This window comes from Zingiber officinale, chromosome 5B (assembly GCF_018446385.1).
Source record: "Zingiber officinale cultivar Zhangliang chromosome 5B, Zo_v1.1, whole genome shotgun sequence".
Lineage (NCBI taxonomy): Eukaryota > Viridiplantae > Streptophyta > Magnoliopsida > Zingiberales > Zingiberaceae > Zingiber > Zingiber officinale.
In genome coordinates, this window is record NC_055995.1 from 130468832 (window position 1) to 130491265 (window position 22434).

Below are 22434 nucleotides of genomic sequence, written 5' to 3' on the forward strand. Positions count from 1 at the left end.
ATATTAGTAACGATCCAAATCTTTCCAGCTCACCGTCATTTAGCCAAATCCGAGTTGGTCACCACCGCTGCTATAATTGGTCAACGTGGCTCAAATCGGTTAATTTGCCGATTCATATACTATTTGGTACAATCACAATTGCACCCAAATCTAATCTAATTTGATATATTTCTGATTAAGCAATTTTAATCAATTAAAACTTTTTTTTCAATAAATCTGTCCATATATATATAATTTTAAATAATATTGATTTTTTTTCAATTTAAGAGGACATAAATGTTTACCAATTTGCTTTTTTTTTTTCTGTTAAAAAGGAAAAAAATTATGGACGATGAAGGTTTACTCCGTAGCAAGCCGTTCGGCTCACGTGACCAAGAGATCAGACGCAACGCCGAGAACACCAGACACGAAGCCAATTCGTTGGACGCGATCTCGAAGATAAAAATGGCCTCTCGGCTGCTCCCGTTGCGTTGCAAAAATCTGTTTTTTTACAGCCCACACACACCGGGGTCTGCGCTGACGCTTGTCTTCTGGTGAGAGATCTCCGCCGGAATACTGCGGCCGGGGCGGTGCCATGGCCGTGGATTTATCGAGTCTAGCGATGAAGCTGGGGATCTCTCGGCTCGGGACCTCGGATCATGCGTCGGTGGTGTCGATCAACATCTTCGTGGCGCTCATCTGCGCCTGCATCGTTATTGGCCACCTGCTGGAGGAGAATCGCTGGATGAATGAGTCCATTACTTCATTAATCATTGTGAGTCTCTGATTGTCTTCTGGTTTTTTTTTGGTAATGTTCGAACTGTTTGGTACTTACTGTTTAGTGGGAGGCATGAGATGATTTGGGGGCGGTTTTGAACGCAGGGACTGTGCACTGGCGCCGTAATTCGTCTCTTGACGCAAGGGAAGAACTCACATATTATGGTCTTCAGTGAAGATCTCTTCTTTATCTATGTGCTTCCACCAATAATCTTCAACGCAGGGTACTTTTTATATTCTTTGTTCCAGTTTCACTTGTTAGTTTTTACACCGGGGAAATGATTCGTATGTTCGTTTCTTTAGTTTGAGTTTTGAGCTTCATAGTTTCGTTATGGTATGAGGCTTCCATCATGGGACCTGCAAACTAGGACAACCTGACACTTTAACAACCAAATCTATAGTTACTGATCTAGCTAATGTTGGAATCAGACATTAAAATATTGGTTCCACGATTATTAAACTTGCCAATTTCGAAGAAGAGACACCAAATAATAAATGTAATCAACAGTTCTCCAAATCTCATTGTAAAATGAAGTGTTTAGCTCCTGCGGGCTTAATTCTGTCTTATCACACCTCAAGGGTGCAATCAGTGTTGTCTTTGCTATCAGCATGATGGTGTATTGAGGCCTGTCATGTAAAAGAATATTGTCTTGAAATATTGAGAATAAGAATAAGAGGAGGACCCTAGAGAAGTCTCCACTTCCCTTGACCATGACTTTTTTGGTGGGAAGTCTTGGTCGAATATGCTTTTGTCAGGGAACTATTATTGTTGCTAATTTTGCTTCTTCAATTCTGCTCTTATCAAGGAATTGCCGCTGTCGAGGAACTCTGTAAATCCTTCAATAAATTAGAGAACAAATCCAAGGCGCATACACTCGTTTTTCTTAAGAAACTATTTGCTCCCACCATGGTGATGTACTCGAACTAAGCAAATGTTCCTTCAGGATACAATGGATTCCTTAATAATGTTGTTTCCAAAGTGCACGCTTGAAGACAACCCCGAATACCTTAGATTATTTATTTAAGATCAACAATTGAATGCTTGTATATTGTTACTGCAGTATAACAATATACAAACAACACTTTGAAAGCAAGTAATTTTGAGAGGAAAGGTTCTTGATATGAAGATGATGGAGTGTTTGTGCATAATGAAGTTTTATAGTGTTTGAATCATTCTCTATGATAAGACATGTCTTTTGGATCACAACCTTTCATTCAAACATCAAAAGACACCAATACATGAAGGGACAATTAAACAGACACAACTTATTCTTTTCCATTTTATAGAAATCACCAACAATCCTCCATCATTTCCATAAAAATGAAATTTTGAAAACTTTCATTTATCAAGTGACAAGCCTTATGCATAAATAAAGGTATCCAATGGATTGGAACCCTTACATAGTGAAGACCTCTCAAATGCTAACCAAGGTGACTAGTAGACCAGCTTTGAACCATCGACCTTATTCGATTAACCGGAGCAATGTCACACATAGACTTTCCTTATCCTCGATATTCATATTGGCGACACGTGGATTGACCTTGTGTCTTAATACCTTGGTTTTTCATGAATATTTATGTAGTTAGCCATACCACACTAGAGACGACACTATCTCTTATATTCACATAGGTGGATGCTATAAAGAATACCCATGTAACTAAGTATTCCAAAGGATTGCCCTTTATAACTCCATTCAAAGCTTAGAAGCTTTTCCCAACCATTCCATTACGTGAATCAAGCACTTTCTTAGACAAATTAAGTGCTTCAACCATCCATATAATATACTTTGCTCATTAACCCAAGATTTGGAAATCACCCAAAGTTGAGTCAAGTTTCTACTATTGATGATCAGTAAGTTGACTTTAGTCACATCTCCTTTGACGTTCTCAAAACTAGATCCCTTATAAGGCCTTTTGTCAAAGGGTCAATCAAGTTAAGACTTGACTTCACATAGTCTATAGTTATGATATATTCAAATATTAATTGTCTAACTGAATTATGTCTCAATCCAATATGCCTCAATTTTTCATTGTAAATATTGTTATATGCCCTTGATGGTGTAGCCTCACTTTCACAACGTATAGCAAATGGAGGCATTGGTTTCAGCACAAAGGAACTTCCATTAACAGGTTCCTCAACCATTCTGCTTCCTTAGCACACGAAGCAAGAGCTATAAACTCGGTTGTCATTGTGGAATCAACAATATAAGTTTGCTTTTTTAGAACCCAAGATATGACTCCACTAATTCTGAATATCCATCCACTTATAGTTGTATGATCTTTTGAATCAGATATCCAACTAGATATCCTTCTAGAATTTTAGGATATCCAAGATAATATATATCATAATTCGTAGTGTCTTAAGTGCTTCAATACTCGATAAATTGCATTCCAGCACAATTGACTAGGATTGCTGGTATACCTACTCAATTTTCCAATTGCAAATGCAATATCAGGTCTAGTCGATATCATTGCATACATCAAGGAACAAAGCATATTCTAGTTGGTTATCTGTCCTTCCCGTATTATGATACAGTTTAATAATAGAATCAAAAGGTGTTGTAACGGTCTTACAATCAAAATGGTCAAAGTTTCCCAATATTTTTTTCAATATAATGAGATTGTGAAAGAACAAGACCCAAATATTTCATATCAAAGAAGGATGACAACAATAATTTAATGTCATTTACACTAATCATATCGGTTCCAAAGATCAACTTGTCATCCACGTAAAGACAAATAATAACACCTTTACTATGGTTAAACTTACTATACACACATTTGTCGCATTCATGGATTTTAAATCCATTAGCAACTATCACTTGACCAAAATTTTCATGTCATTGTTTAGAAGCCTATGTAAGTTCATATAATGATTTAACCAATTTACACACTTTTATGCTCTTGTCTAGGCATAATGAACTATTCCAGTTGTTCCATATAGATCTCCTTATCTAGCTTTCTATTAAGAAACGTTGTTTTTACATCTATTTGATATATCTCAAGATGATAAATTGATACTAATGTGATCACGGTTCTAATCATAGCAAACCTAACAACGGGTGCATAGGTATCAAAATAGTCTAGGCCTTCATTTTGTTTAAAGCCCTTTACTACTAACCTTGCCTCAACTTTCATCTTATTTTTAAAGATCCATTTGCAACCGATTGGTTTTGAGCTATGTGGAAGATCAACCAATTTCCACGTTTTATTGCTCATAATAGACTCCATCTCATCATTAATTGCTTCTTTCCAGCATGCAACATCCCTAGACTTCATTGCTTCTTCATATGTTTTGGGATCAGATTCCGTTAAATCAGATATGGTTATCTGTTTCACATTTGAATTCCTAGTTCCCTGCATAACAAAGTCAGGTCCAAAGGATCCTTTTGAGCCCATTTACTTGTCCTTAATTTAGGAGGATTAACATCAACATTTGCATGAACAATTACTTCATTACTGACTATTGATGTGCTAGTAGTAGAATCATGAGGAACTTCAGAATCTAAGGCTTTAGGTATAGTAAAAAATCTGTTCTCATAAAATATGACATTGACAAAAATAGAATTATTGGGTTCAATAACATATATGTCTTACTATTTTCAGCATAACCCAAGAAGATGCACTCAATACCCTTCTCTCCTAACTTCCTCACTTTTGGTTCAGGAAGTCTAACAATAGCTCTACATTCCCAAACTTGTAAGTGAGATAGACTAAGCTTGCGTTTCTTCCATAATTCATATGGGATAACTTTATTTCCTTTAGAAGGAACACGATTTAGAATGTGACATGCAATCATTATCGCTTCGCCCCAATAGTGCTTAGTTGTGAATTCCTCAACATAGTATTCGCCATTTCAATAAGAGTTCTATTTTTCCTTTCTGCCATTCCATTTTGTTGAGGAGTATATGCAGAAGATAGTTCATGCACAATGCTCATATCTTCACAATATTTAGAAAAGTGATATTCACCTCCTCTATCACTTCTAAGACATTTAATCTTTAGAATTACATAGATTTTTTATTTCGGTCTCATAAATTTTAAGTTTATCAAATACTTCATCCTTAGTCCTCATTAAATAAACATAACAATATCTAGAAAAATCATCGATAAAGGGCAGCCTGGTGCATGAAGCTTCCGCTATGTGGGGTCCCGAGGAAGGATCCATTGCACGCAGCCTTACCCTGCTTTTTGCAAGAGGTTGTTTCCAGGATTCGAACCCGTGACCTTTTGGTTACAAAGCAACAACTTTACCGTTGCGCCAAGGCTCCCTTTCATCGATAATGGAAAGAAAATAACATTTTCCTCCCCTAGTAGGCGTAGCATGTAAATCACATACATTCATCACTATGTATTAATTCCAATATAGAACTAGTTCTTTTTATTAGGAAATGGAGTTTTAGTTATTTTGTTTTGCATGTAGACTTTGCATTTTTCTAGTATGTCATCCTTATATTTTGGTATTAAATTCAGATTACTCATGTCATGCATTTTTCGAGAATTAACATGTCCTAAACGAAAATGTCACAAATTAAATGAATCAACCATATAAACAAAAACAACAATTTTATTTATATGCATTTTAAACATTCCATTATACACAAATCCTTTGCCAACAAATACACCTCCTTTAAGGATGATTACAAAACATATTCAATGACAATTTTGAAGCCACACTTGCTAAGTATGCTTTCAGAAATAAGTTTCCTCCTAACTTCAGGAACATGATACACATTAGTCAACGTAAGTGTCTCCCGTGAACTCCAATTTGATGGTACCAATTCCTTTGACGATTGCCGTAGAGTGGTTCCCCATATAGATAATTATCTTTTCTTCAACCGGTGAATAGGTAGAGAATTAGTTTCTATTAATACAAATGTGCTTTGTAGCACCGGTATCAATCCACCAATCGTGGGAATCATCAACGAAACATGCCTCTACGATCATAGCCACATACTCATACCTTCCCACCTTATTTTGTTTCTTTAAGATACTACATTCTCTTTTGTAGTGCCCTGGTTTACCACAATGATGATGGTTATCTTTTCTTTTTTGGTTCCTAGAGTTATATTTTTTGTCATCAACTTTCCTCTTTTTATTTTTGGAGGAGTTACCATTATTATTGTTCCTCGGATTTTTGACTTCCTCCACCATAAACACCTTAGAGGACTATTCCTTCGAATTGTTAGTGCAAAAATCTTTCTCAATACGAAGATGGCTAGCCAATTCATCTAGAGACAAGTCCTCCTTTTTATGCTTAAGATTATTTTTATAATATTTCCATGAATTAGAAAGTTTGTCAATCACCGAAGACACAACAATAGATTCATCCATACGCATTTCATGTTATGAAAATTGAGTATAAACATGGAATTGCTCAATAATTTTTCTAATGTTGACCATGCGATATTGGAAAATTTTGGAAACCAGAAATTTCTTGCTTATAGCATCTTCAGATTGATACTTAGCTTCAAGCCTTCAAGTGAGTCTTATATTTCCTTTGTGGTTTCCTTGTTGTAGTATTGGTTGAATAAAGCATCAAACATTGCATTGCAAATATGCCCCTTGCACACATAATCGTCTTGATCCCATTTTTGTCTTGCCCTTGTTTGTGCTACAGTTTCATTTCTTTTTCTGCTGGTTTCAATGCAGTAAGAGCATACACCACATTTAATAAAGTGAGTAGGAAATGCAATTTCTTTTGCGAATGCCGTAAGTTTTCTCCATTGAACCTTTTAAACTTGACAAAATCTATAGCAAAGTTACGAAGCGAATTTTTCTTGAGAAGTCATAAATAGTTTCTTAAGATTGTTGGTGGGAAATCTTGGTTGAATATGCTTCTGTCACATTGTTGCTGTCTTATGTTGCAGATTTTGTTTCTTCAATTCTGCCCTTATCAGAGAATTGATGTCGTCGAGGAATTTCGTAATTCCTTCAATAAATTAGAGAATGAATCCAAAGAGTGTACACTCGCTTTCCTTAAGAAACTGTTTGCTCCCACCACGGTGATGCACTCGGGCTAAGCAAATGTTCCTCCAAGATACCATGGATTCCCTAATAATATTATTTTCAAAGTGCACACTTGAAAACAACTCCGCATATCTTGGATTTATTCAAGATCGACAATTGAATATTTGTATATTGTTACAGCAATATAATAATATACAAACAACACTTGGAGTCTTATAATGTTCGAATCATTTTCTATGATAAGACATGTCTTTTGGATCACAACCTTTCGTTCATACATCAAAAGACACCAATACATGAAGGGACACAATTGAACAGACACAACTATTATGGTTCCTTATTCCTTCCATTCTTTTCCATTTTATGGAAATCACCAACAAACTTTCTCTTGATGCATAAACCTTTAGAAAGACTTTTCTTTTATAGAGAGCAAGTTTCACAAATAAAAACAAAAATTAAATTAAACTGAATTAGGTTTGTGATTTAGAGTTCTTTATATAAAAAAACATTAACAAATCCCTTAAAATATTTTAAATTCAAAAGAATATAATAGTAAATAAAAAATTGCTTAATATTTTTACCATGCCATTGGTGAAGTGCTTTGACAAGCGTAAACTTTTACTTAGTACTAAAGCTTTGATTAGATTGAACAAGGTGAGCTAGGTCTTGAACTTCACCCCTCTTGCCCCTACTTTACCTAAGGCACATATAATTTATGATGTAAAAGGTTGGTGCATAAATGATCTGTGTGCAATTAACTCTTTGATTTCCATAAGGACTAGGACAGTCCAGCTCCTAATTGTGATTCTATATAGCTACCCCATATAGAAGAGCCCCAACAAGAGATGTGTGGAGAAGTCACACCTCAAGGAGATTATTTTTGGGTCTCTGTCAAAAATTTTAAGAAACTCTTCTTATTTTAGTTCTATCTAAGATTACAACCAAATTACGCTATAGGAACAAACATAGAAGCTCTTTTAATATGGAACTCATGCACATAGAGTTCATTTACAGGCATTTAATATATATACTCCCTAGGATATCCAATTAGCTTATTATCTCCTATCAAAGCGATGTAGTGGTCACCATAAGAGACCCCTCTTGGACAAATCCTATTCCCCTCAATTAATAGTGGATTTTAAACATTTAGCTGCTTCTATAGGTTAGTCTGTATAACCCTTAGTAAGGCCCTATGCCAGGACTTTAATCTTGTACTTTCACTTAAATAGGCAAACATTTTTTTCTATAGAAGTAAGAGATCAATATCATTAAACATTAACATATATAAGTAAAAATATATGCTCAAATTGCATGTCCAATTGCTTGCCCTCAAATTTTATAGTTGTGTTATTAAAATATCACATACAAGAATCCCCACATTCCTATGATATAAAAAATTATTGTTCAAGGGTTTTAAACTGTAAAATGCTTATGTCTAATCATAGTTATCCATGATATATTTTCCAAAGTATTTTCAAAATAATGTGTGCAAGTTATTAACACTTTCATGCCTTATGGTGCATATAGGCTCTGTTCAATTTGTATTGAAGAACCATGCATTATAGTAGTTGATGATTATTAATCATATCTTTTTAAACACCTTTTAGTTTTTTAGTAATTAGTAAAAGTACTTTTGTATGCTGATAGTTCAGCATTTATATCATGGGCCTTTGTTTGGAATGATGGCAAAGGCAAAGCAAGACCATGCTGGGATAATTGTTTCATATAGCTTCAGTTTTATTATTTCATTTGTCTATTTGATTTTTAGGTTCCATATAGCCGATCCTACTTAGTGGGATAAGATGGTTGTTGTTGTCATTGACTCATTGCCTATCTGAGTTTTATCAATTTCAATGAACGCCCTTCAATTTGTAATTGAATTTTGTATTATTGTTAAATGCTTGTTTTTCATGCCATCTTTCCTAAAAAGTAAGGATGCCAATATTGGAAATGTCCTGTCGTCTCTTCTTCATATGCATCATGATCTCAACAACCATGCCACTTCATATTACTTGCCATCTTGATTTCATATTATTGTTAAAGTATGTTTTGATTTCATACTTTCTAAAAGGTAAATAGAAATTCATAATGCTCTGTTGTGTCTTCATTTACATGCCATCTAGAATCATGGTCTGAACACCTAAATACTGTAGCTGTTTATGCATCATTCTTGAATCATGTCCTCTATCTCTTGTGTGCAACTATATTCTACTAAACTATATCAATGGAAATGTCAAAACATTTTTGAGAAAACTTGCCTTTGATGAATCAGGTTCCAAGTAAAGAAAAAACAGTTCTTCCGCAACTTCATGACAATTATGTTGTTTGGTGCAGTAGGGACATTGATCTCCTTTGTCATAATTTCACTTGGTAAGGGTAACATACCTAAACATGCATTTATTACATACATAAGTTCTTATAATTTGCATGGTTTGTACTGTAAAGCAGAACTTTTTACTAGTAGAAAAGTTAATTCTGCCATCAACCATTTTGACATTGTGTCAATTTGTTAAAGTAGCTTCATATCTAAGTTATAAAATGTATCTTTGTCATATGCATTGATTTAGTTAGACAATTTCATGATTCTCGAGTTATTCCTCATTATGAATGACCATGAGGCACACCTTAAGGCACTATGAACATACTTTTATGGAGTAAGTTCTTTTAAGTTCTTTGATTGTTCTGATTCAACTGACCATGTGAGGTTGAAAATGCTCCCTCCTTGTTGGGTTAAGGAATTTATTATTCACAGATAGAAGTAACTAACTTTCATCAAATCCTCCCCATGTAAGATGGAGCTTTATTGTTTATGTAGGCGCTAGAACTTTCAGCAGGTGCAAGCCTCTGCCACTTTGCCTCTAATTAAAAAATTTAGAGAGATTTGGATTAAGGAGCCAAATGTTATTGTCAAACATACAAGACATTCACGTGCATTCATTGCAAAACTTATTACATGGAAAAGGAAAATTTGCATAATGTAAAAGTATGAAAACGTGTAGTGAAGTTGGTAATGGAAAAGTCTTAAGACAAATTTCATAATCTAAGCTTTGCAAATTGTGCTTAGCAGTGCTAGACTTAGATTTAGGTGAACATTTGCAATGGTTGTGCAGATGTGCTTAGAGTTTTAATTCGGATTGCTGTTATTTGCTTCCAATTGGTTTGTTTGCAGTTCAATTGATTCAAACTAATCCACTTTTTGAGCTTGGTTTGGGGGCTGATTATGGGTCAAACTTGAACTTACTGTGTGGTCACCTTTTATATCACCAAGTAGTCAACTTGATTTCATGATTGGGCTGAATTTAATCAACTTGATCAAGTGCAGATGTATATTTTTTCTATGTTCCATTCCAAATGGCATCATTTATTATAAGGTATGAATCCCAAAAGGAAGCATTTACATGTGACTTTTCATTAGTATGATTAAAGCGTAACCCCCCCCCCCCCCCCCCCCCCAAGGAGTCCAGGGCCACATTGATATGGTGTTTCATTTTTTTTTTTTTCCTTCCTATGCCATTTCTGCTTCTTCTTCCATAGGTAGCTGACCACATGGGGCTTGCCCTCCTGTGCCGCATTGGATGTCTGCAAGGGGCCGGGCAAGATCCCTCGAAGGCAATATTCAAGTGTTTTTCTCGTCTGTTCCCTTGAGGGCAACGTCAGTGGTGAGGGCAAGAAAATGAGGGTGGCAAAGGCAATTGCCATCATGTAAGCTTGTGCTTGGGGCTATGTAGGAGATGGACAATAGCATTACGACACTGACAATGCTTCTTTTTCCTCACCCAACCAACGGATCGTGGATTATTTTCCTTTCTTTGGAACAATAGTTTTTTTTCTTTTAACTTTGCTTCTTTTTTACCGATCGAGGTGCTGGCTAGATGTTCTCAAATTGAGCAATGACCAATATCAGATGGCGGTTGCAAGATAGTAAGCGTATGATGATTTGGGCTTTTCTTCTCCTTACACTTCCCACAAGAAAAGGGGCGATATGAATTTGTCCCTAGTCCCCACATAAATGACGCCAATGATGAGTGATAGTCTCTTTCATCTTCAATTAACTTTGCAACTAGTTTTTTACAGTGTTAATACTTAGCTTTTTTCACATTGATTTGCCCACATAAACAAAGCCCAAGAGTTAGACCCATCTTTTCCTTCATCAAGTGGGTGGAAGTATTTCACATAGGTTTGCTTATACTAGCATAACTCATCATTTTTTCCTTATGTTACTGGGAAGTGGCCATGTGCATCATTATTGACCAAGCTTTTTTTGTTCTCGGGCAGACCTCTTGTCCAGTCACTTTTCTTCTTGTGCTCTCCATGAATTTGGGCAAGGATAAAATACTTAGTAGTATGTTTTTTTCTCTCCTTGACAATTAGAGGGGAGAGCGAGGTAGAGCAAGGTTGACAATCTCTTGGGCATTTTCTACACCATAGGCAGCATAAAAAACATGGTGCGGTAGTAAAGCACTTAGAGGAACAATAAGGTAATCTGGGTTCGAATCTCAAATGAGACAATTAGGGTTTGAATCCCAAATGAGATGAATATCCTAGAGGTCGACTTCTACGTGTGCATAAGTTGTGCTCCGAATTTGCTCAGTAGGCGAACTAGGGGGAAGACTGTCTAGGATTGGTTTGGTGAATCATGAACACCTTCAAAAAAAAACATATTGGGATTATATTAAAATAAGAGCTTGATGATCTTCTTCTCAAGTTAGATCAACAAGGAGTTCTAATGGCTAGAGGAGATGTACGGAGGTAGCCTGGTCTCAAGTCCTCTTGGCATCCTTTGCAAGTAATAATGGGCGATGATAAGAGCAATGATTTCAATGGAGGATGACATGGATGGTTAATGTTTCCCTCTTCAAAGGTTATGAGACTCAAAATCATCAAGAAATTGTTGGTGTCTTTGGCTTTGTGCGATGTCGTGTGACTTGAGGTTGTAGGATGCTACCACCCACATGGAGATGGATTGAGTAGAGGCCATGTTTTCCCTTAGCGAAATGAGGCAATATGCATTCTTGACCTTGCCTCCACAAAATGGGTGACAAATTGCCAAGGTATTGTCGGCAGGTTGGTTCTCAAGTGGAGTGGGTGGGTGAAACTAGTCAGGTAGACCAAGTGGAGCAGATGATGTGACTGCTAGTGCCATGCTTGTGCAAGAACCTAGTCTCACGCTTGATGTTGTCACTAGACCACAACCTTTCATCAAAGATGTGCCTATAATGAATGATTGTGTAGGTAATCCAATAGAATAGCATGCCAATTCTTGATGTTGTAGTTGGAGAAGCCGACGAAGTATTCAGCGATGAATGTAGGAGTACAAAGCTTAGGTTTCCTATGACTTGGAAAGGAGGAGGGAGAGACAAAGTGGATCTATTTATTATATTTTTACCTCCATTCTGTAGATGACAATGCAGTGGGGGAAGATTTTGCCACCAAGTCTTTTTTTTCCTTCTGTTCTCTTTTGCTCTCTTCTCCCTTTTTTGACTCTTTTTTTTTTAATGAAATATGACATTATTAGTAAATTGTAGATGCTGCTTTATCTAACGGAATTCATTGTCGTATTTGATTCATAATATTTGGCAGATACTTATATGATTTCGTTGAAATTCTACCTAATATTTGGTAAGTCTTTGATTTCTTTAGTTGGTGAATATTGGTGCTTGGTGTTTGGAGATGCATATCTAATCTAACTCTTGGATGGGTAGGTATAGATTTGATCAGAACTTATCAGCATCAATTTTAAATATAATTGGATTATTCAATTCTTCCAACTTGCATTGGCTTAACTTGATCTGTTCCCCACAGGATCTTGAGTGAATTTTTAACTTGTAGTCTGCACATAATCATATCTGCCCAAACTTTTTTGAATATCAATAGACCAATTGATGCAACCAACCCAAATCTGAGTGTTTCTGAATATTAGGAAATGAATGTTTTGAGGCATCCTTATTTGTTGGCTTATTTTGTTGTCGCAAATGCAGTTAACTTGAAGTGATCCAATGGAACATTTGAGTTTATTTTACTTAATTGCTAATGTTGAATGAAAATCAGTTTATCCTATATGACTAGTCTATTTATAAATTTTAATTAACTGAAGCATTCTCTTGAATTATGAAAATGATGAATAATTTTCTTTGTTGATCTCTGTTCTCTTACAGGTGCCATAGAATTTTTCAGAAAAATGAATATAGGTGAATTGGACATTGGAGATTATCTTGGTAAATAACTTTGCAGTGTACATTTTGTTTGATTGTATACATGTTTTGTTTAATTCCACTTTTATGTTGCCACTAGTCTTCCCTTTTTGATGTCTTTTCTTGTTTATGCAGCTATTGGTGCAATCTTTTCTGCTACAGATTCTGTTTGCACTTTGCAGGTTATCAACTCTAGCATATTATATTATGTAAGTGACTTTGTTTTAGCTAACTGATGTTTGCAATTTATTACTTGAAAATCAGGTGCTCAATCAGGATGAGACACCTTTGCTTTATAGCTTGGTGTTTGGTGAAGGAGTTGTAAATGATGCTACATCAGTGGTGCTTTTTAATGCAATTCAGAAATTTGATCTAGTTCATGTTGACTTCACCGTAGTGTTGCAGTTTGTTGCAAACTTCTTTTATCTGTTTTTAGCAAGCACCTTACTTGGAGCAGTTGTAAGTTCTAACCCAATTTACTATGGATGTTTTTATTATGTTATAGTTTTTCTGATATTTTATTAACTCGCTTTGCAGGCAGGATTGCTGAGTGCTTACATTATTAAGCAGTTGTATTTTGGAAGGTATGAAAAACATCAACTGTTTTTCTTCTAGTCTCTACATTTTCCTCATGTTTACTATCCTCTGTATAATGTAGCAGCACCATAAATAATTAAAGGACACTCATAGATCATACAGAACTACGAATAATATTGCAGCAGCATAGACCATTTAAGTTAAACTAAATGTCTGTGGTGTTTTTGTTTTCTGCAATTGATGTAAATGATAAAAATGAAGCATTTCAAATTTTTTTTTCCATTGATCTATCGTCTCTCACATTCGCTTTCGATTGTTATCCAGACATTCAACAGATCGTGAAGTTGCTCTTATGATACTTATGGCTTATCTTTCTTATATGCTGGCTGAAGTAAGTTTGTTTCTCATTTCACCGAACATGTCTTATGCTGAATTTGTTTGTGATAAGATTTAGCTCATCAATTGTAAATTAATTTGTCATTGCAGTTGCTGGATTTTAGTGGTATTCTTACTGTCTTCTTTTGTGGAATAGTAATGTCACACTATACCTGGCATAATGTAACGGAGAGCTCTAGGGTCACTACAAAGTATATGATTTTTGTGCTTCTTCTATCAGCACAAGTTGCTTTAACTTGTTTCTTGATCAATTTTGTATCAGTCAGTTTGAGCTCTTTCTTGGTTGTCTTTTCAGGCATGCCTTTGCAACATTGTCATTTATTGCTGAAATTTTCCTTTTCCTTTATGTTGGAACCGATGCATTAGACATTGAGAAGTGGAAATTTGTCAGTGACAGGTTTGTTATATTTTGATCATGTTTTGTATATGTGCTATAACTGATTACAAAAACCAAAAGTGTGCATGAATATTACTACCTTCTTTTGACTATTTTGTTATTTATGTCTCAATTTGATATTGTTGTATGGTAATCTATAATTTATTTTAAAGAAATTTCATTATCTGTGGCGAAAGGTGATAATGTTTATCCCAGGCGGCCAATATCGTCGTCCCCTAGCTAGATACAACCATACAGGGGTTCGTCTAGCAACAAAAACGCATGTAGTGGGGTGAGGTAACTCATGGGTCTTCCGCACCCACCGGGAATTGACCTAGACTTATCTGTGGCAACACCACTGCATGAACCATCTGCGTTAGCCCGTGGGGGAAAAGAATTTCATTATCAATTTCGCATGTTGTGGATCCACTGAAATCACTAGGTTTTCACGATTAATGTACTGTAAATTTAAAACCAGAAAGTTGGTCTTAGAAACATTTTAATCTAAATTAGAAATATATATTTTTTTAAAGTTCTAGATTTTGTAAAAGAGATCCTCTTGCATATGAGAATAAGTTAGCTCAGATGATTCTAAAGTGGTATTTCTCTTATTAGGACTGTAGGATAATTTGGTAGAACTTTAATTTAATTATTTTATTTTCTAATTTATAAGTTAGTTTATTTTTAATTTAATCAGGTCTTTAGGTATAGGGTTATTTCTTTATTTGAATATTTTTAGTTTGTTTTCAATTTTGTTAGGGTTCAAATCCTTAAAAAAGACACTACTCCATGGTATCTTTGCATGATAAAGTTTCCTCTTTGTGAGATTTCTTTCCTCTGTGAATATTTGTTCTTCATGCTACATCAAGTAGTATCAAACCTATATAAGTTTTTATTTGTGTTAGTGTTGAATCAATTTGATATCAAAATCAAATTCTTTCATGTTCAATACTCTTCCTTACCTACACCACTTCATCCTAATTCCTCCTTGTTGTTCCCTTCTTCCATTTCAATCCTTAAGTGCTATCCGCAAGAAGGCATCCCTGACCCACCTTGTCAGCCTTCATCACTAGTGTTTCTCTTCCTTTTCTCCAACCCTCTTGATATCACCTCCCTCCTATTACCTCACCATCATATTGCATGCCCATCATCCCTTACCATCACCTTTTTTGTTTTTTCTTGTTCTCACCATCTCCATATGCTTCAAGCCATTTAGGCCACCAAATACTTTCCCCGTCCTCACGGCTTGTTAACACAATGATCTACTCACAAAGACACACATGCCCTTGTTCTCTCTCATTTCTCACCAACCATCATGTTCTTGCATGCAAATCTTGCCTCTTTCTTCCTATCGTGGGTTGCTTTTGCATCACAACACCTTCATACGCTAAAGCCATTCACCTCCATCCCTATCAAACTTCATCCCTCCTTTAGCCGTCACCTATTTTTACTAGTTGTCTTCTTATTGGTTGCCTACCGACTACTCCATCTGCCACAACAAATCAACAAGCAACTCATTGTTGTGCTCTTCCTCCTATAAGCATGCCTCCTTTTGTCTGCACCATATAATCATGTTGGGTTCTTGACCTGCCACCATAAGGAAGAAAGCATATGATTTCTTCATGGCATAGGAGGCTCCTCAGTTATTGATACTCTAAAATCTATTTCGTGGATCTCACTTGTTGAAAAAATTAAAATGAAGTTATTAAGTGAGAACCCATAGAGTTATCAAATGGGTAAAGTCGGCCGCAACTAGACTTGACTTGGCATGACATAAGTCATGTCATACCAAACCCCAGCCCTAAATTGGTTCAGGTTGAGTGACACCTATGCAACCCATGTGTTGGGTTATTGGGTTGGGCATGATGTAGTTCCATGCTGTGCTTACCTGACAAGAACCTTGGTTGAATTTGACCCATATCTTTTTTCAACCAAATTATAATTTATAGTAATATTTAGAGGGGCAGCCCGGTGCACGAAGCTCCTGCCATGCGGGGTCCCGGGGAAGGATCCATTGTACGCAGCCTTACCCTGCTTTTTGCAAGAGGCTGTTTCCAGGATTCGAACCCGTGACATTTTGGTCACATGGCAACAACTTTACCGTTGCGCCAAGGCTCCCCTTCAATTTATAGTAATATTTAATTATAAATATTTTTTTAACTTGAAATATTAAATATTTTAATTAATATTTAACAATATTATTATTTTTAATAATAATAAATTAATAATTTTAGGTGTTTTTATTATTTTTCATAATTAAAATTAATCGGGCCTAGGCCATGCTGGGTACACGATTGCCCCTAGCTAAGGCTCCGGCCAGGTCATGGTTCTTTCACTTTAGTTTTTCACATTACTTAAATTTGAAATTTTTCACACTTTAGTTTTACATACTTCTCAATATTGCTTAGATTGATATGATTAGAGGAAATACAATCATTGCTACTGCATGTATGAATGATGTAGCTTTTAGGAAGGTTATTAAACCAATCACACTTATGAAGACGACGAGCTTAGATTAATGAAAATCAGAGCGAACTATATGAATAGTTTTAATGAATATTGTCCCCAATACATATATAACTCATGGATATCAGACACCCTAGCTTATAATCCCGTACCCCTATGTCTAGAGACGAATTTATAACTCTAAAATTTGTTTGCTTAAGATACTTACTTTTCTTCTCTACTACTTACCACGACATTGATATTTCTACTCATCTAGTATAAGGAGCATGCATCATTAATAGGAACAAAATTATACTGAATTATTATTATTTTATTATTTCACTCATACCCTACATAGACTAAAAGAGCTTCATATAAATGCGTTCATTAATCTACGCAATCTCATAATCAGTATTCATTCCACTCTTAGCCTGAGCAATAGTGATTTTAGTCAATATTTATCTTACTTATCTAACCATTAGTTCAATTTTTGAATTTGTGGATTTGTTAATTTATTGGTAGACATTTAAACCTTCATTTTTACATGCAGACTTTGTTATAGATCATACTTCTTTGAATTTGGTACTGGTGACATAGTTTAGTATTAACATTTGCACGCTGCAAGATTATTCTGGAGATGGACATCTTGCTCCATAATTAGTTGTGGCATTTCTTATTTCCAAAGAGCAACTAAAACTGAAGAGAATAAAGTAGGCATAATTTCTCTAGAACTAGAAGAACCAAAATACATCAATTTTTCATTCATTAGAAAGGTTGACAAAGGAGAGTTAATGAAAAAATCTTGCTAAACAAAGGCCATAAAATTTTTCCTTACATTTGGATACCATGACCCAAGAAAATGTAGATAACTTGCCTAGAATTGGTATCTCCTTGGTAGGAAAGAATAGTGCAAATTAAGAATTTAACTTCTAAAAGGATTATTTTGCTAATTCCTCTTGTCAAGGAGGATAGGTTATTTAAGGTAGTTTTAAATTGGTAATTGTCTTATTAGGATTGTAAAATTTTTTTGGGGGAACTTTAATTTAATTTGTTTATTTTCTAATTTTTAATTTAGTTTATTTTCTAGTTTGATTGATTTCTTTTAGATTTTATATTTTTCTTTCATTATATTTTCATTTGTTTGCAACTTTATTTGGATTAGAGTATATAAAAAGGGATGTCAAGCTTAAAAATGTTTGCATAACAAAATTTCATGTCAGTTTGGATTCTGTGACGTTTATTTCTTTGTGCGGATTGTTAATTCATGTTACATCAAGTGATATGAGAGCTTTAATTTACTTCCAGGCTATATTATCGTGTCTGAACATGTCATCAACCTAGTGTGTCATATCTATTTATTAAAAATTATATATACAAAGTTAAGGAAATTACCACCATCAGAGGAGACTGCAAACTGTATACTGAGTGAAGTCCAGGGGGCACTAATAAAAATTTGTAATTTACTAATGATCCTCTTTCACTCTGTATGTATATGGATAAGTGCTTTATTGTGAATATCTATTAGCAATGCATCCTTGCATCAAATTCATATAATTTGTATATAGAATGCTTTAGAATTGTTAATTTTGATCATGCTTAATTGTGATGATGTATTTTACTATAGTCTACATTATTTTGATACATTGTCTTATTTGCTTCAGTCCATTTGTTCAGTATCTATCTTTAGAAATGCTTAATCAGAGGCATTAATATATTGTCGGCAAATTTTGTCTGCATTGGTTTACTACTGCAATACACTTGATTCCTTGGGTAACTTAATATTTGCACTGTCATACAGCCCTGGAAAATCCATTGGTGTGAGCTCAATTCTTCTAGGTTTGGTATTGGTCGGAAGAGCCGCCTTCATCTTTCCACTATGTTTAATTTCCAATTTTAAAAAACCTCAGAATCAAAAAATTTCCTTCAAGCAACAAGTGAGTTTTTCTTCAGTGCTTTCTCACTAAACTTATGTTTTGAACTTTCATTCTCGATCCTTTTTGAACATACATTACTTATCCACAGGTTATAATTTGGTGGGCTGGTCTTATGAGAGGCGCTGTGTCAATCGCACTTGCTTATAACAAGGTCATCATGACTAATGACCACTTTCTATAGAAGCAGCTTTCTGTAGATTCATAATTATACTGACTATATCAGGCAATACTGTTTTTATGATTTTAGAACAAGCGATCTTCCATTGTTTTTCATTTTATGAAAGCAAAAGCAACTGCTATGGACAGCGGTTTAATCTTAATGATAGCTATAATACAAGAGAAAGTGATGGTTGAGGCATTGCTATATCTACATACTTTAATATTTGTGTTTATAATCATCTATCCATAAGTTTGTTATATCATATTTGAACTTGTTTGTGGGAAAATTAGATAACAACCTAGAATGAGGGGAAAACAGTACACTTCCTGTAGTCTTGTTTTACTTGTGTTCTTGTCTCCTTTATTAGTTGGATGATGGTTGAGGGAATTTACATTACATTTACGACCACACACAGAGAAATACATGCATAGCATCCAAGTACTCTGCCATACAATTATTCGTGCCTCATACCATGCCACAATTGCTCATCAAACCTTTAATCTTTATGCTGACAAATTGTTGATGCTTTTTCAGTTCACCAAATCTGGCCATACTCAACAGCGTGGAAATGCTTTTATGATCACCAGTACCATCACAGTTGTTCTTTTCAGTACAATGGTAAGACTTCTGTTTCATGGTATTGTGGTACTAGTCACTACAATAGTGTGTCATAGCTCAATTGTGAGACCATCTGTTTATTATAATAAGCATTAGGTTTTGCACTTAAGGAATATTACCATTCTCTCAAGTTAGTGCTAACTGATTACAAATTTCATTATTATTTTTTTTTTGGAATTTCTTCTGAAGGAACTTGCCATTCTAACAAGATGCGATTATGATTGCTCATGTCAAAGTGAAAGTTCTATTGTACTTCTGCAATTTTGGTTTATGATTTCTCATTTCATTGGAGTTTTTATTGAGATTAGTAGTCAGAAATTTATCTACATACTTTGGAGATGATTTTTGTGAGAATAGTATATCATGTTGAGCTGAATTGTTTTTTTGACTGTGTTAACAATATAAATATATGTATTAGTCCCTTTCCCATCAGTTCAAACTCTTGGGATAAATGGTTATCCAATCAACTTTAACATCTATAGAAGAGAAGATCAAGAGTGTGAATCCCATCTATGTCAAACCAAAAAAAAAAAATCTGCTTAAATTTTTATGAGTTGGGAGGTCTAGATCAATTAAGTTAAATATCCCACCCACCACCCACACATGAAGGGGGAGTGCTAAGAATATAGATATGTAAATTGATCCCTTTCCTTGAATGGTGAACACCAAAAAGATTTGAATTATCTTTCCTGAATGATTGTTGAAACCTATATCTGTTTTTTACTATATCAAGTCACATCGTTTACTGTATTTTCTGCAATGGATTTTGTGCTGATATCTCCTTATTTTGCTAGGTGTTTGGTTTTATGACTAAGCCTCTTATTTACTTCTTGCTGCCTCCAAGCTCTAAACACCTCACCAGATCTCTCAGCGTCTCTTCTGAGCCATCGAGTCCAAAGTCCTTCCTTGTTCATCTACTTGACAATGGACAGGGATCTGAGGTTGAAACAGTGCAACCTGTGCCTCGTCCAACAAGTCTTCGCATGCTTCTGACAGTACCGAGCCGCTCTGTTCACCATTACTGGCGCAAGTTTGATGACGCCTTCATGCGTCCGATGTTCGGTGGCCGAGGTTTTGTTCCATTTGTTCCTGGTTCACCTGTTGAGCGCACTGTCAATGCCTGGGAGTAAGCCTATAGCTAGAGGATTGCCGTTGCTGGTAGTAGTTCATTTACTCGGTTCTTCAGGGAAGATGATCAGATGAAAACCAACTGTGGAATTTCCTGATTTATTGTGTGAAATCTAAACTTTAGCAGTAGAGCTTGTATATGGAGAAGTTCATGATATGGGAGTGAATCTCATCAGCACCTACTGTATTTATTTTGTACCATCATCTATTTTGTATCAACTTCTATTATAATCTGTAGAAGTGTGTATATTCATCACTCCAAAAGAAACTGACTCACATGGAGTTGTTTTCTTGTATGTTATACCTTTTTGTTAGTTGAGTTTCTGAAGCTGCAAACCTATTACTGTACTATGAGATTTGCAATCACTTATCTAAGTTTACTCGTGCGAAAAGTGTCTACTCCCTGCTCCATTTGTTTGTTCCTTTTATGTGTGCAGAGTGGATGAAAAAGAAAAACCTTCAGAAAAGTTCTCCTGAAAAGTTTCAAATGGTGATGCATTTGGGCTGAGCCCATCTTAGCTTCTAGCAATATCCATGCCAAGAGGCTTATCTCTGGATCTTCTGTTTGTTAGGGGCGTTGAGACCTTTTATTTATTGGGTTATCCGATCCATCATGATCTATTAGAATTTCTCGTCTAGATTTACTTGGGCTTTCTCCATCTGCCAACTCATAACTCTTGCTGATTTTTTTCTGTCAATGCCCATCAAACTTCTCTATCTGTCCAGAATCTGATTAACCTCAAGTTACTTAGATTATTTTCACTCACTGTTAGTTGCAATAACACGTATTTGATAATTGCACTCTGACAAATATATAAGTGATTCTGTCTTAATTGATGAAGTTGGACCAGCAATTAGTTGACTTTAAAGTTGATCGGAAAAAGACCTTAACCAGGAGAGCATGTAGAACCACAAAGAGGAAGGCGAAGAATGTCAGTAAGCAGGGCAAGTGATTTTTTGATGTAGCTACATTCAAGTCAGTGAAGTGGAAGAGAATATAGAAGATGATGTTGAGATCGCATGAAGTGAAAAAATATACCTGCACCCATGCGGAGAAGATCATTTTATAACACCTTTGTAATCCTCACATTAATTGTCATATCAAAATATAAGATAAGTCAAATTCGTGTATTTTTACTGTATTGTACCATGTTATCGTCTATACGTTACTTGTATCTTATATTCTATACAAATATATGATCCTACGTGTCTCTGACAATTTCACGCGCAACATTAATTATGAAATAAGTTTGTGAGTAGAATAACCCTTTGGACTTTCTAGGCCTAGCCCAATCAATGGGGTGAGATAAGGGGTTAGAAAAAGCGGGCCTAGTCGTATGACTATTCATCTTACAGGGAATTGAGAGGAGCAGAGCCGCGTGTGTTGGTGCAATCGACCTTCAAGATTTTAATGTCCGACAAATATGTTTAAGTATGTTTAATGGAGCTTGATCATGGAAAGTCCTAGTCGTGGCTAGGCAAGGGTGAGAAGTCAACCGAGTGACTAGTCCTAACTGCGGTTAGGCAAGGAAAGTCTAGTTGCAGGCTAGGCAAGGAAAATCTTGGTAGATCGTGGAAGCTAAGTGGATTCGATAGGTCTGGAGGACCTAATCTCTGGGTAGCTGAATACTGAGTGTTGGTGAGTAAAGCTAGGTGGAGAAAACCCTAGGAGGTGGTAACTTTAGGTTCTGGTGAGTGAAGTCAGATGGAGAAAATCCTAGTGGGAGATAACCTTAGGTAACAAGAAGTCTTGGAGGAGTGAACTCTAAGCAAGGTTGATCGGATGGTTGCGGTTGACCGGACCAACAAATCTCGGTAAATATAAATTTAGGTTTACCATAGTATTCTGTATTACTATTATTGTTGTTGGCTAATGTAGTATTGCAGGAAAAGTCTTAGTGGATCACGATCAGACACTAAGCA

At 35.5% G+C, this 22434-nt stretch overlaps 1 protein-coding gene across 1 annotated transcript; it reads left to right on the forward strand.

The window, feature by feature from the left end:
* The first annotated feature begins 436 nt into the window (after positions 1-436).
* On the forward strand, positions 437-20847 carry LOC121986012 (sodium/hydrogen exchanger 2-like). Its single transcript, XM_042539770.1, has 14 exons — positions 437-754; positions 862-980; positions 8999-9096; positions 12882-12941; positions 13053-13099; positions 13182-13376; positions 13455-13501; positions 13779-13845; positions 13941-14041; positions 14146-14247; positions 18470-18605; positions 18694-18756; positions 19300-19383; positions 20178-20847. Exons 1-14 carry the CDS (start codon positions 575-577, stop codon positions 20511-20513), a joined length of 1635 nt encoding a protein of 544 aa, XP_042395704.1. The 5' UTR covers positions 437-574; the 3' UTR covers positions 20514-20847.
* Positions 20848-22434: the final 1587 nt, after the last annotated feature.

What these genes read in the sequence shown, in the direction of transcription:
- LOC121986012 (XM_042539770.1), top strand. Translation starts at nt 575, where the DNA reads ATGGCCGTGGATTTATCGAGTCTAGCGATGAAGCTGGGGATCTCTCGG. An exon ending in ATTCTGTTTGCACTTTGCAG is followed by an intron (nt 13,100 to 13,181) that starts GTTATCAACTCT and finishes CTTGAAAATCAG; the next exon opens with GTGCTCAATCAGGATGAGAC. An exon ending in TTGTTCTTTTCAGTACAATG is followed by an intron (nt 19,384 to 20,177) that starts GTAAGACTTCTG and finishes TTATTTTGCTAG; the next exon opens with GTGTTTGGTTTTATGACTAA.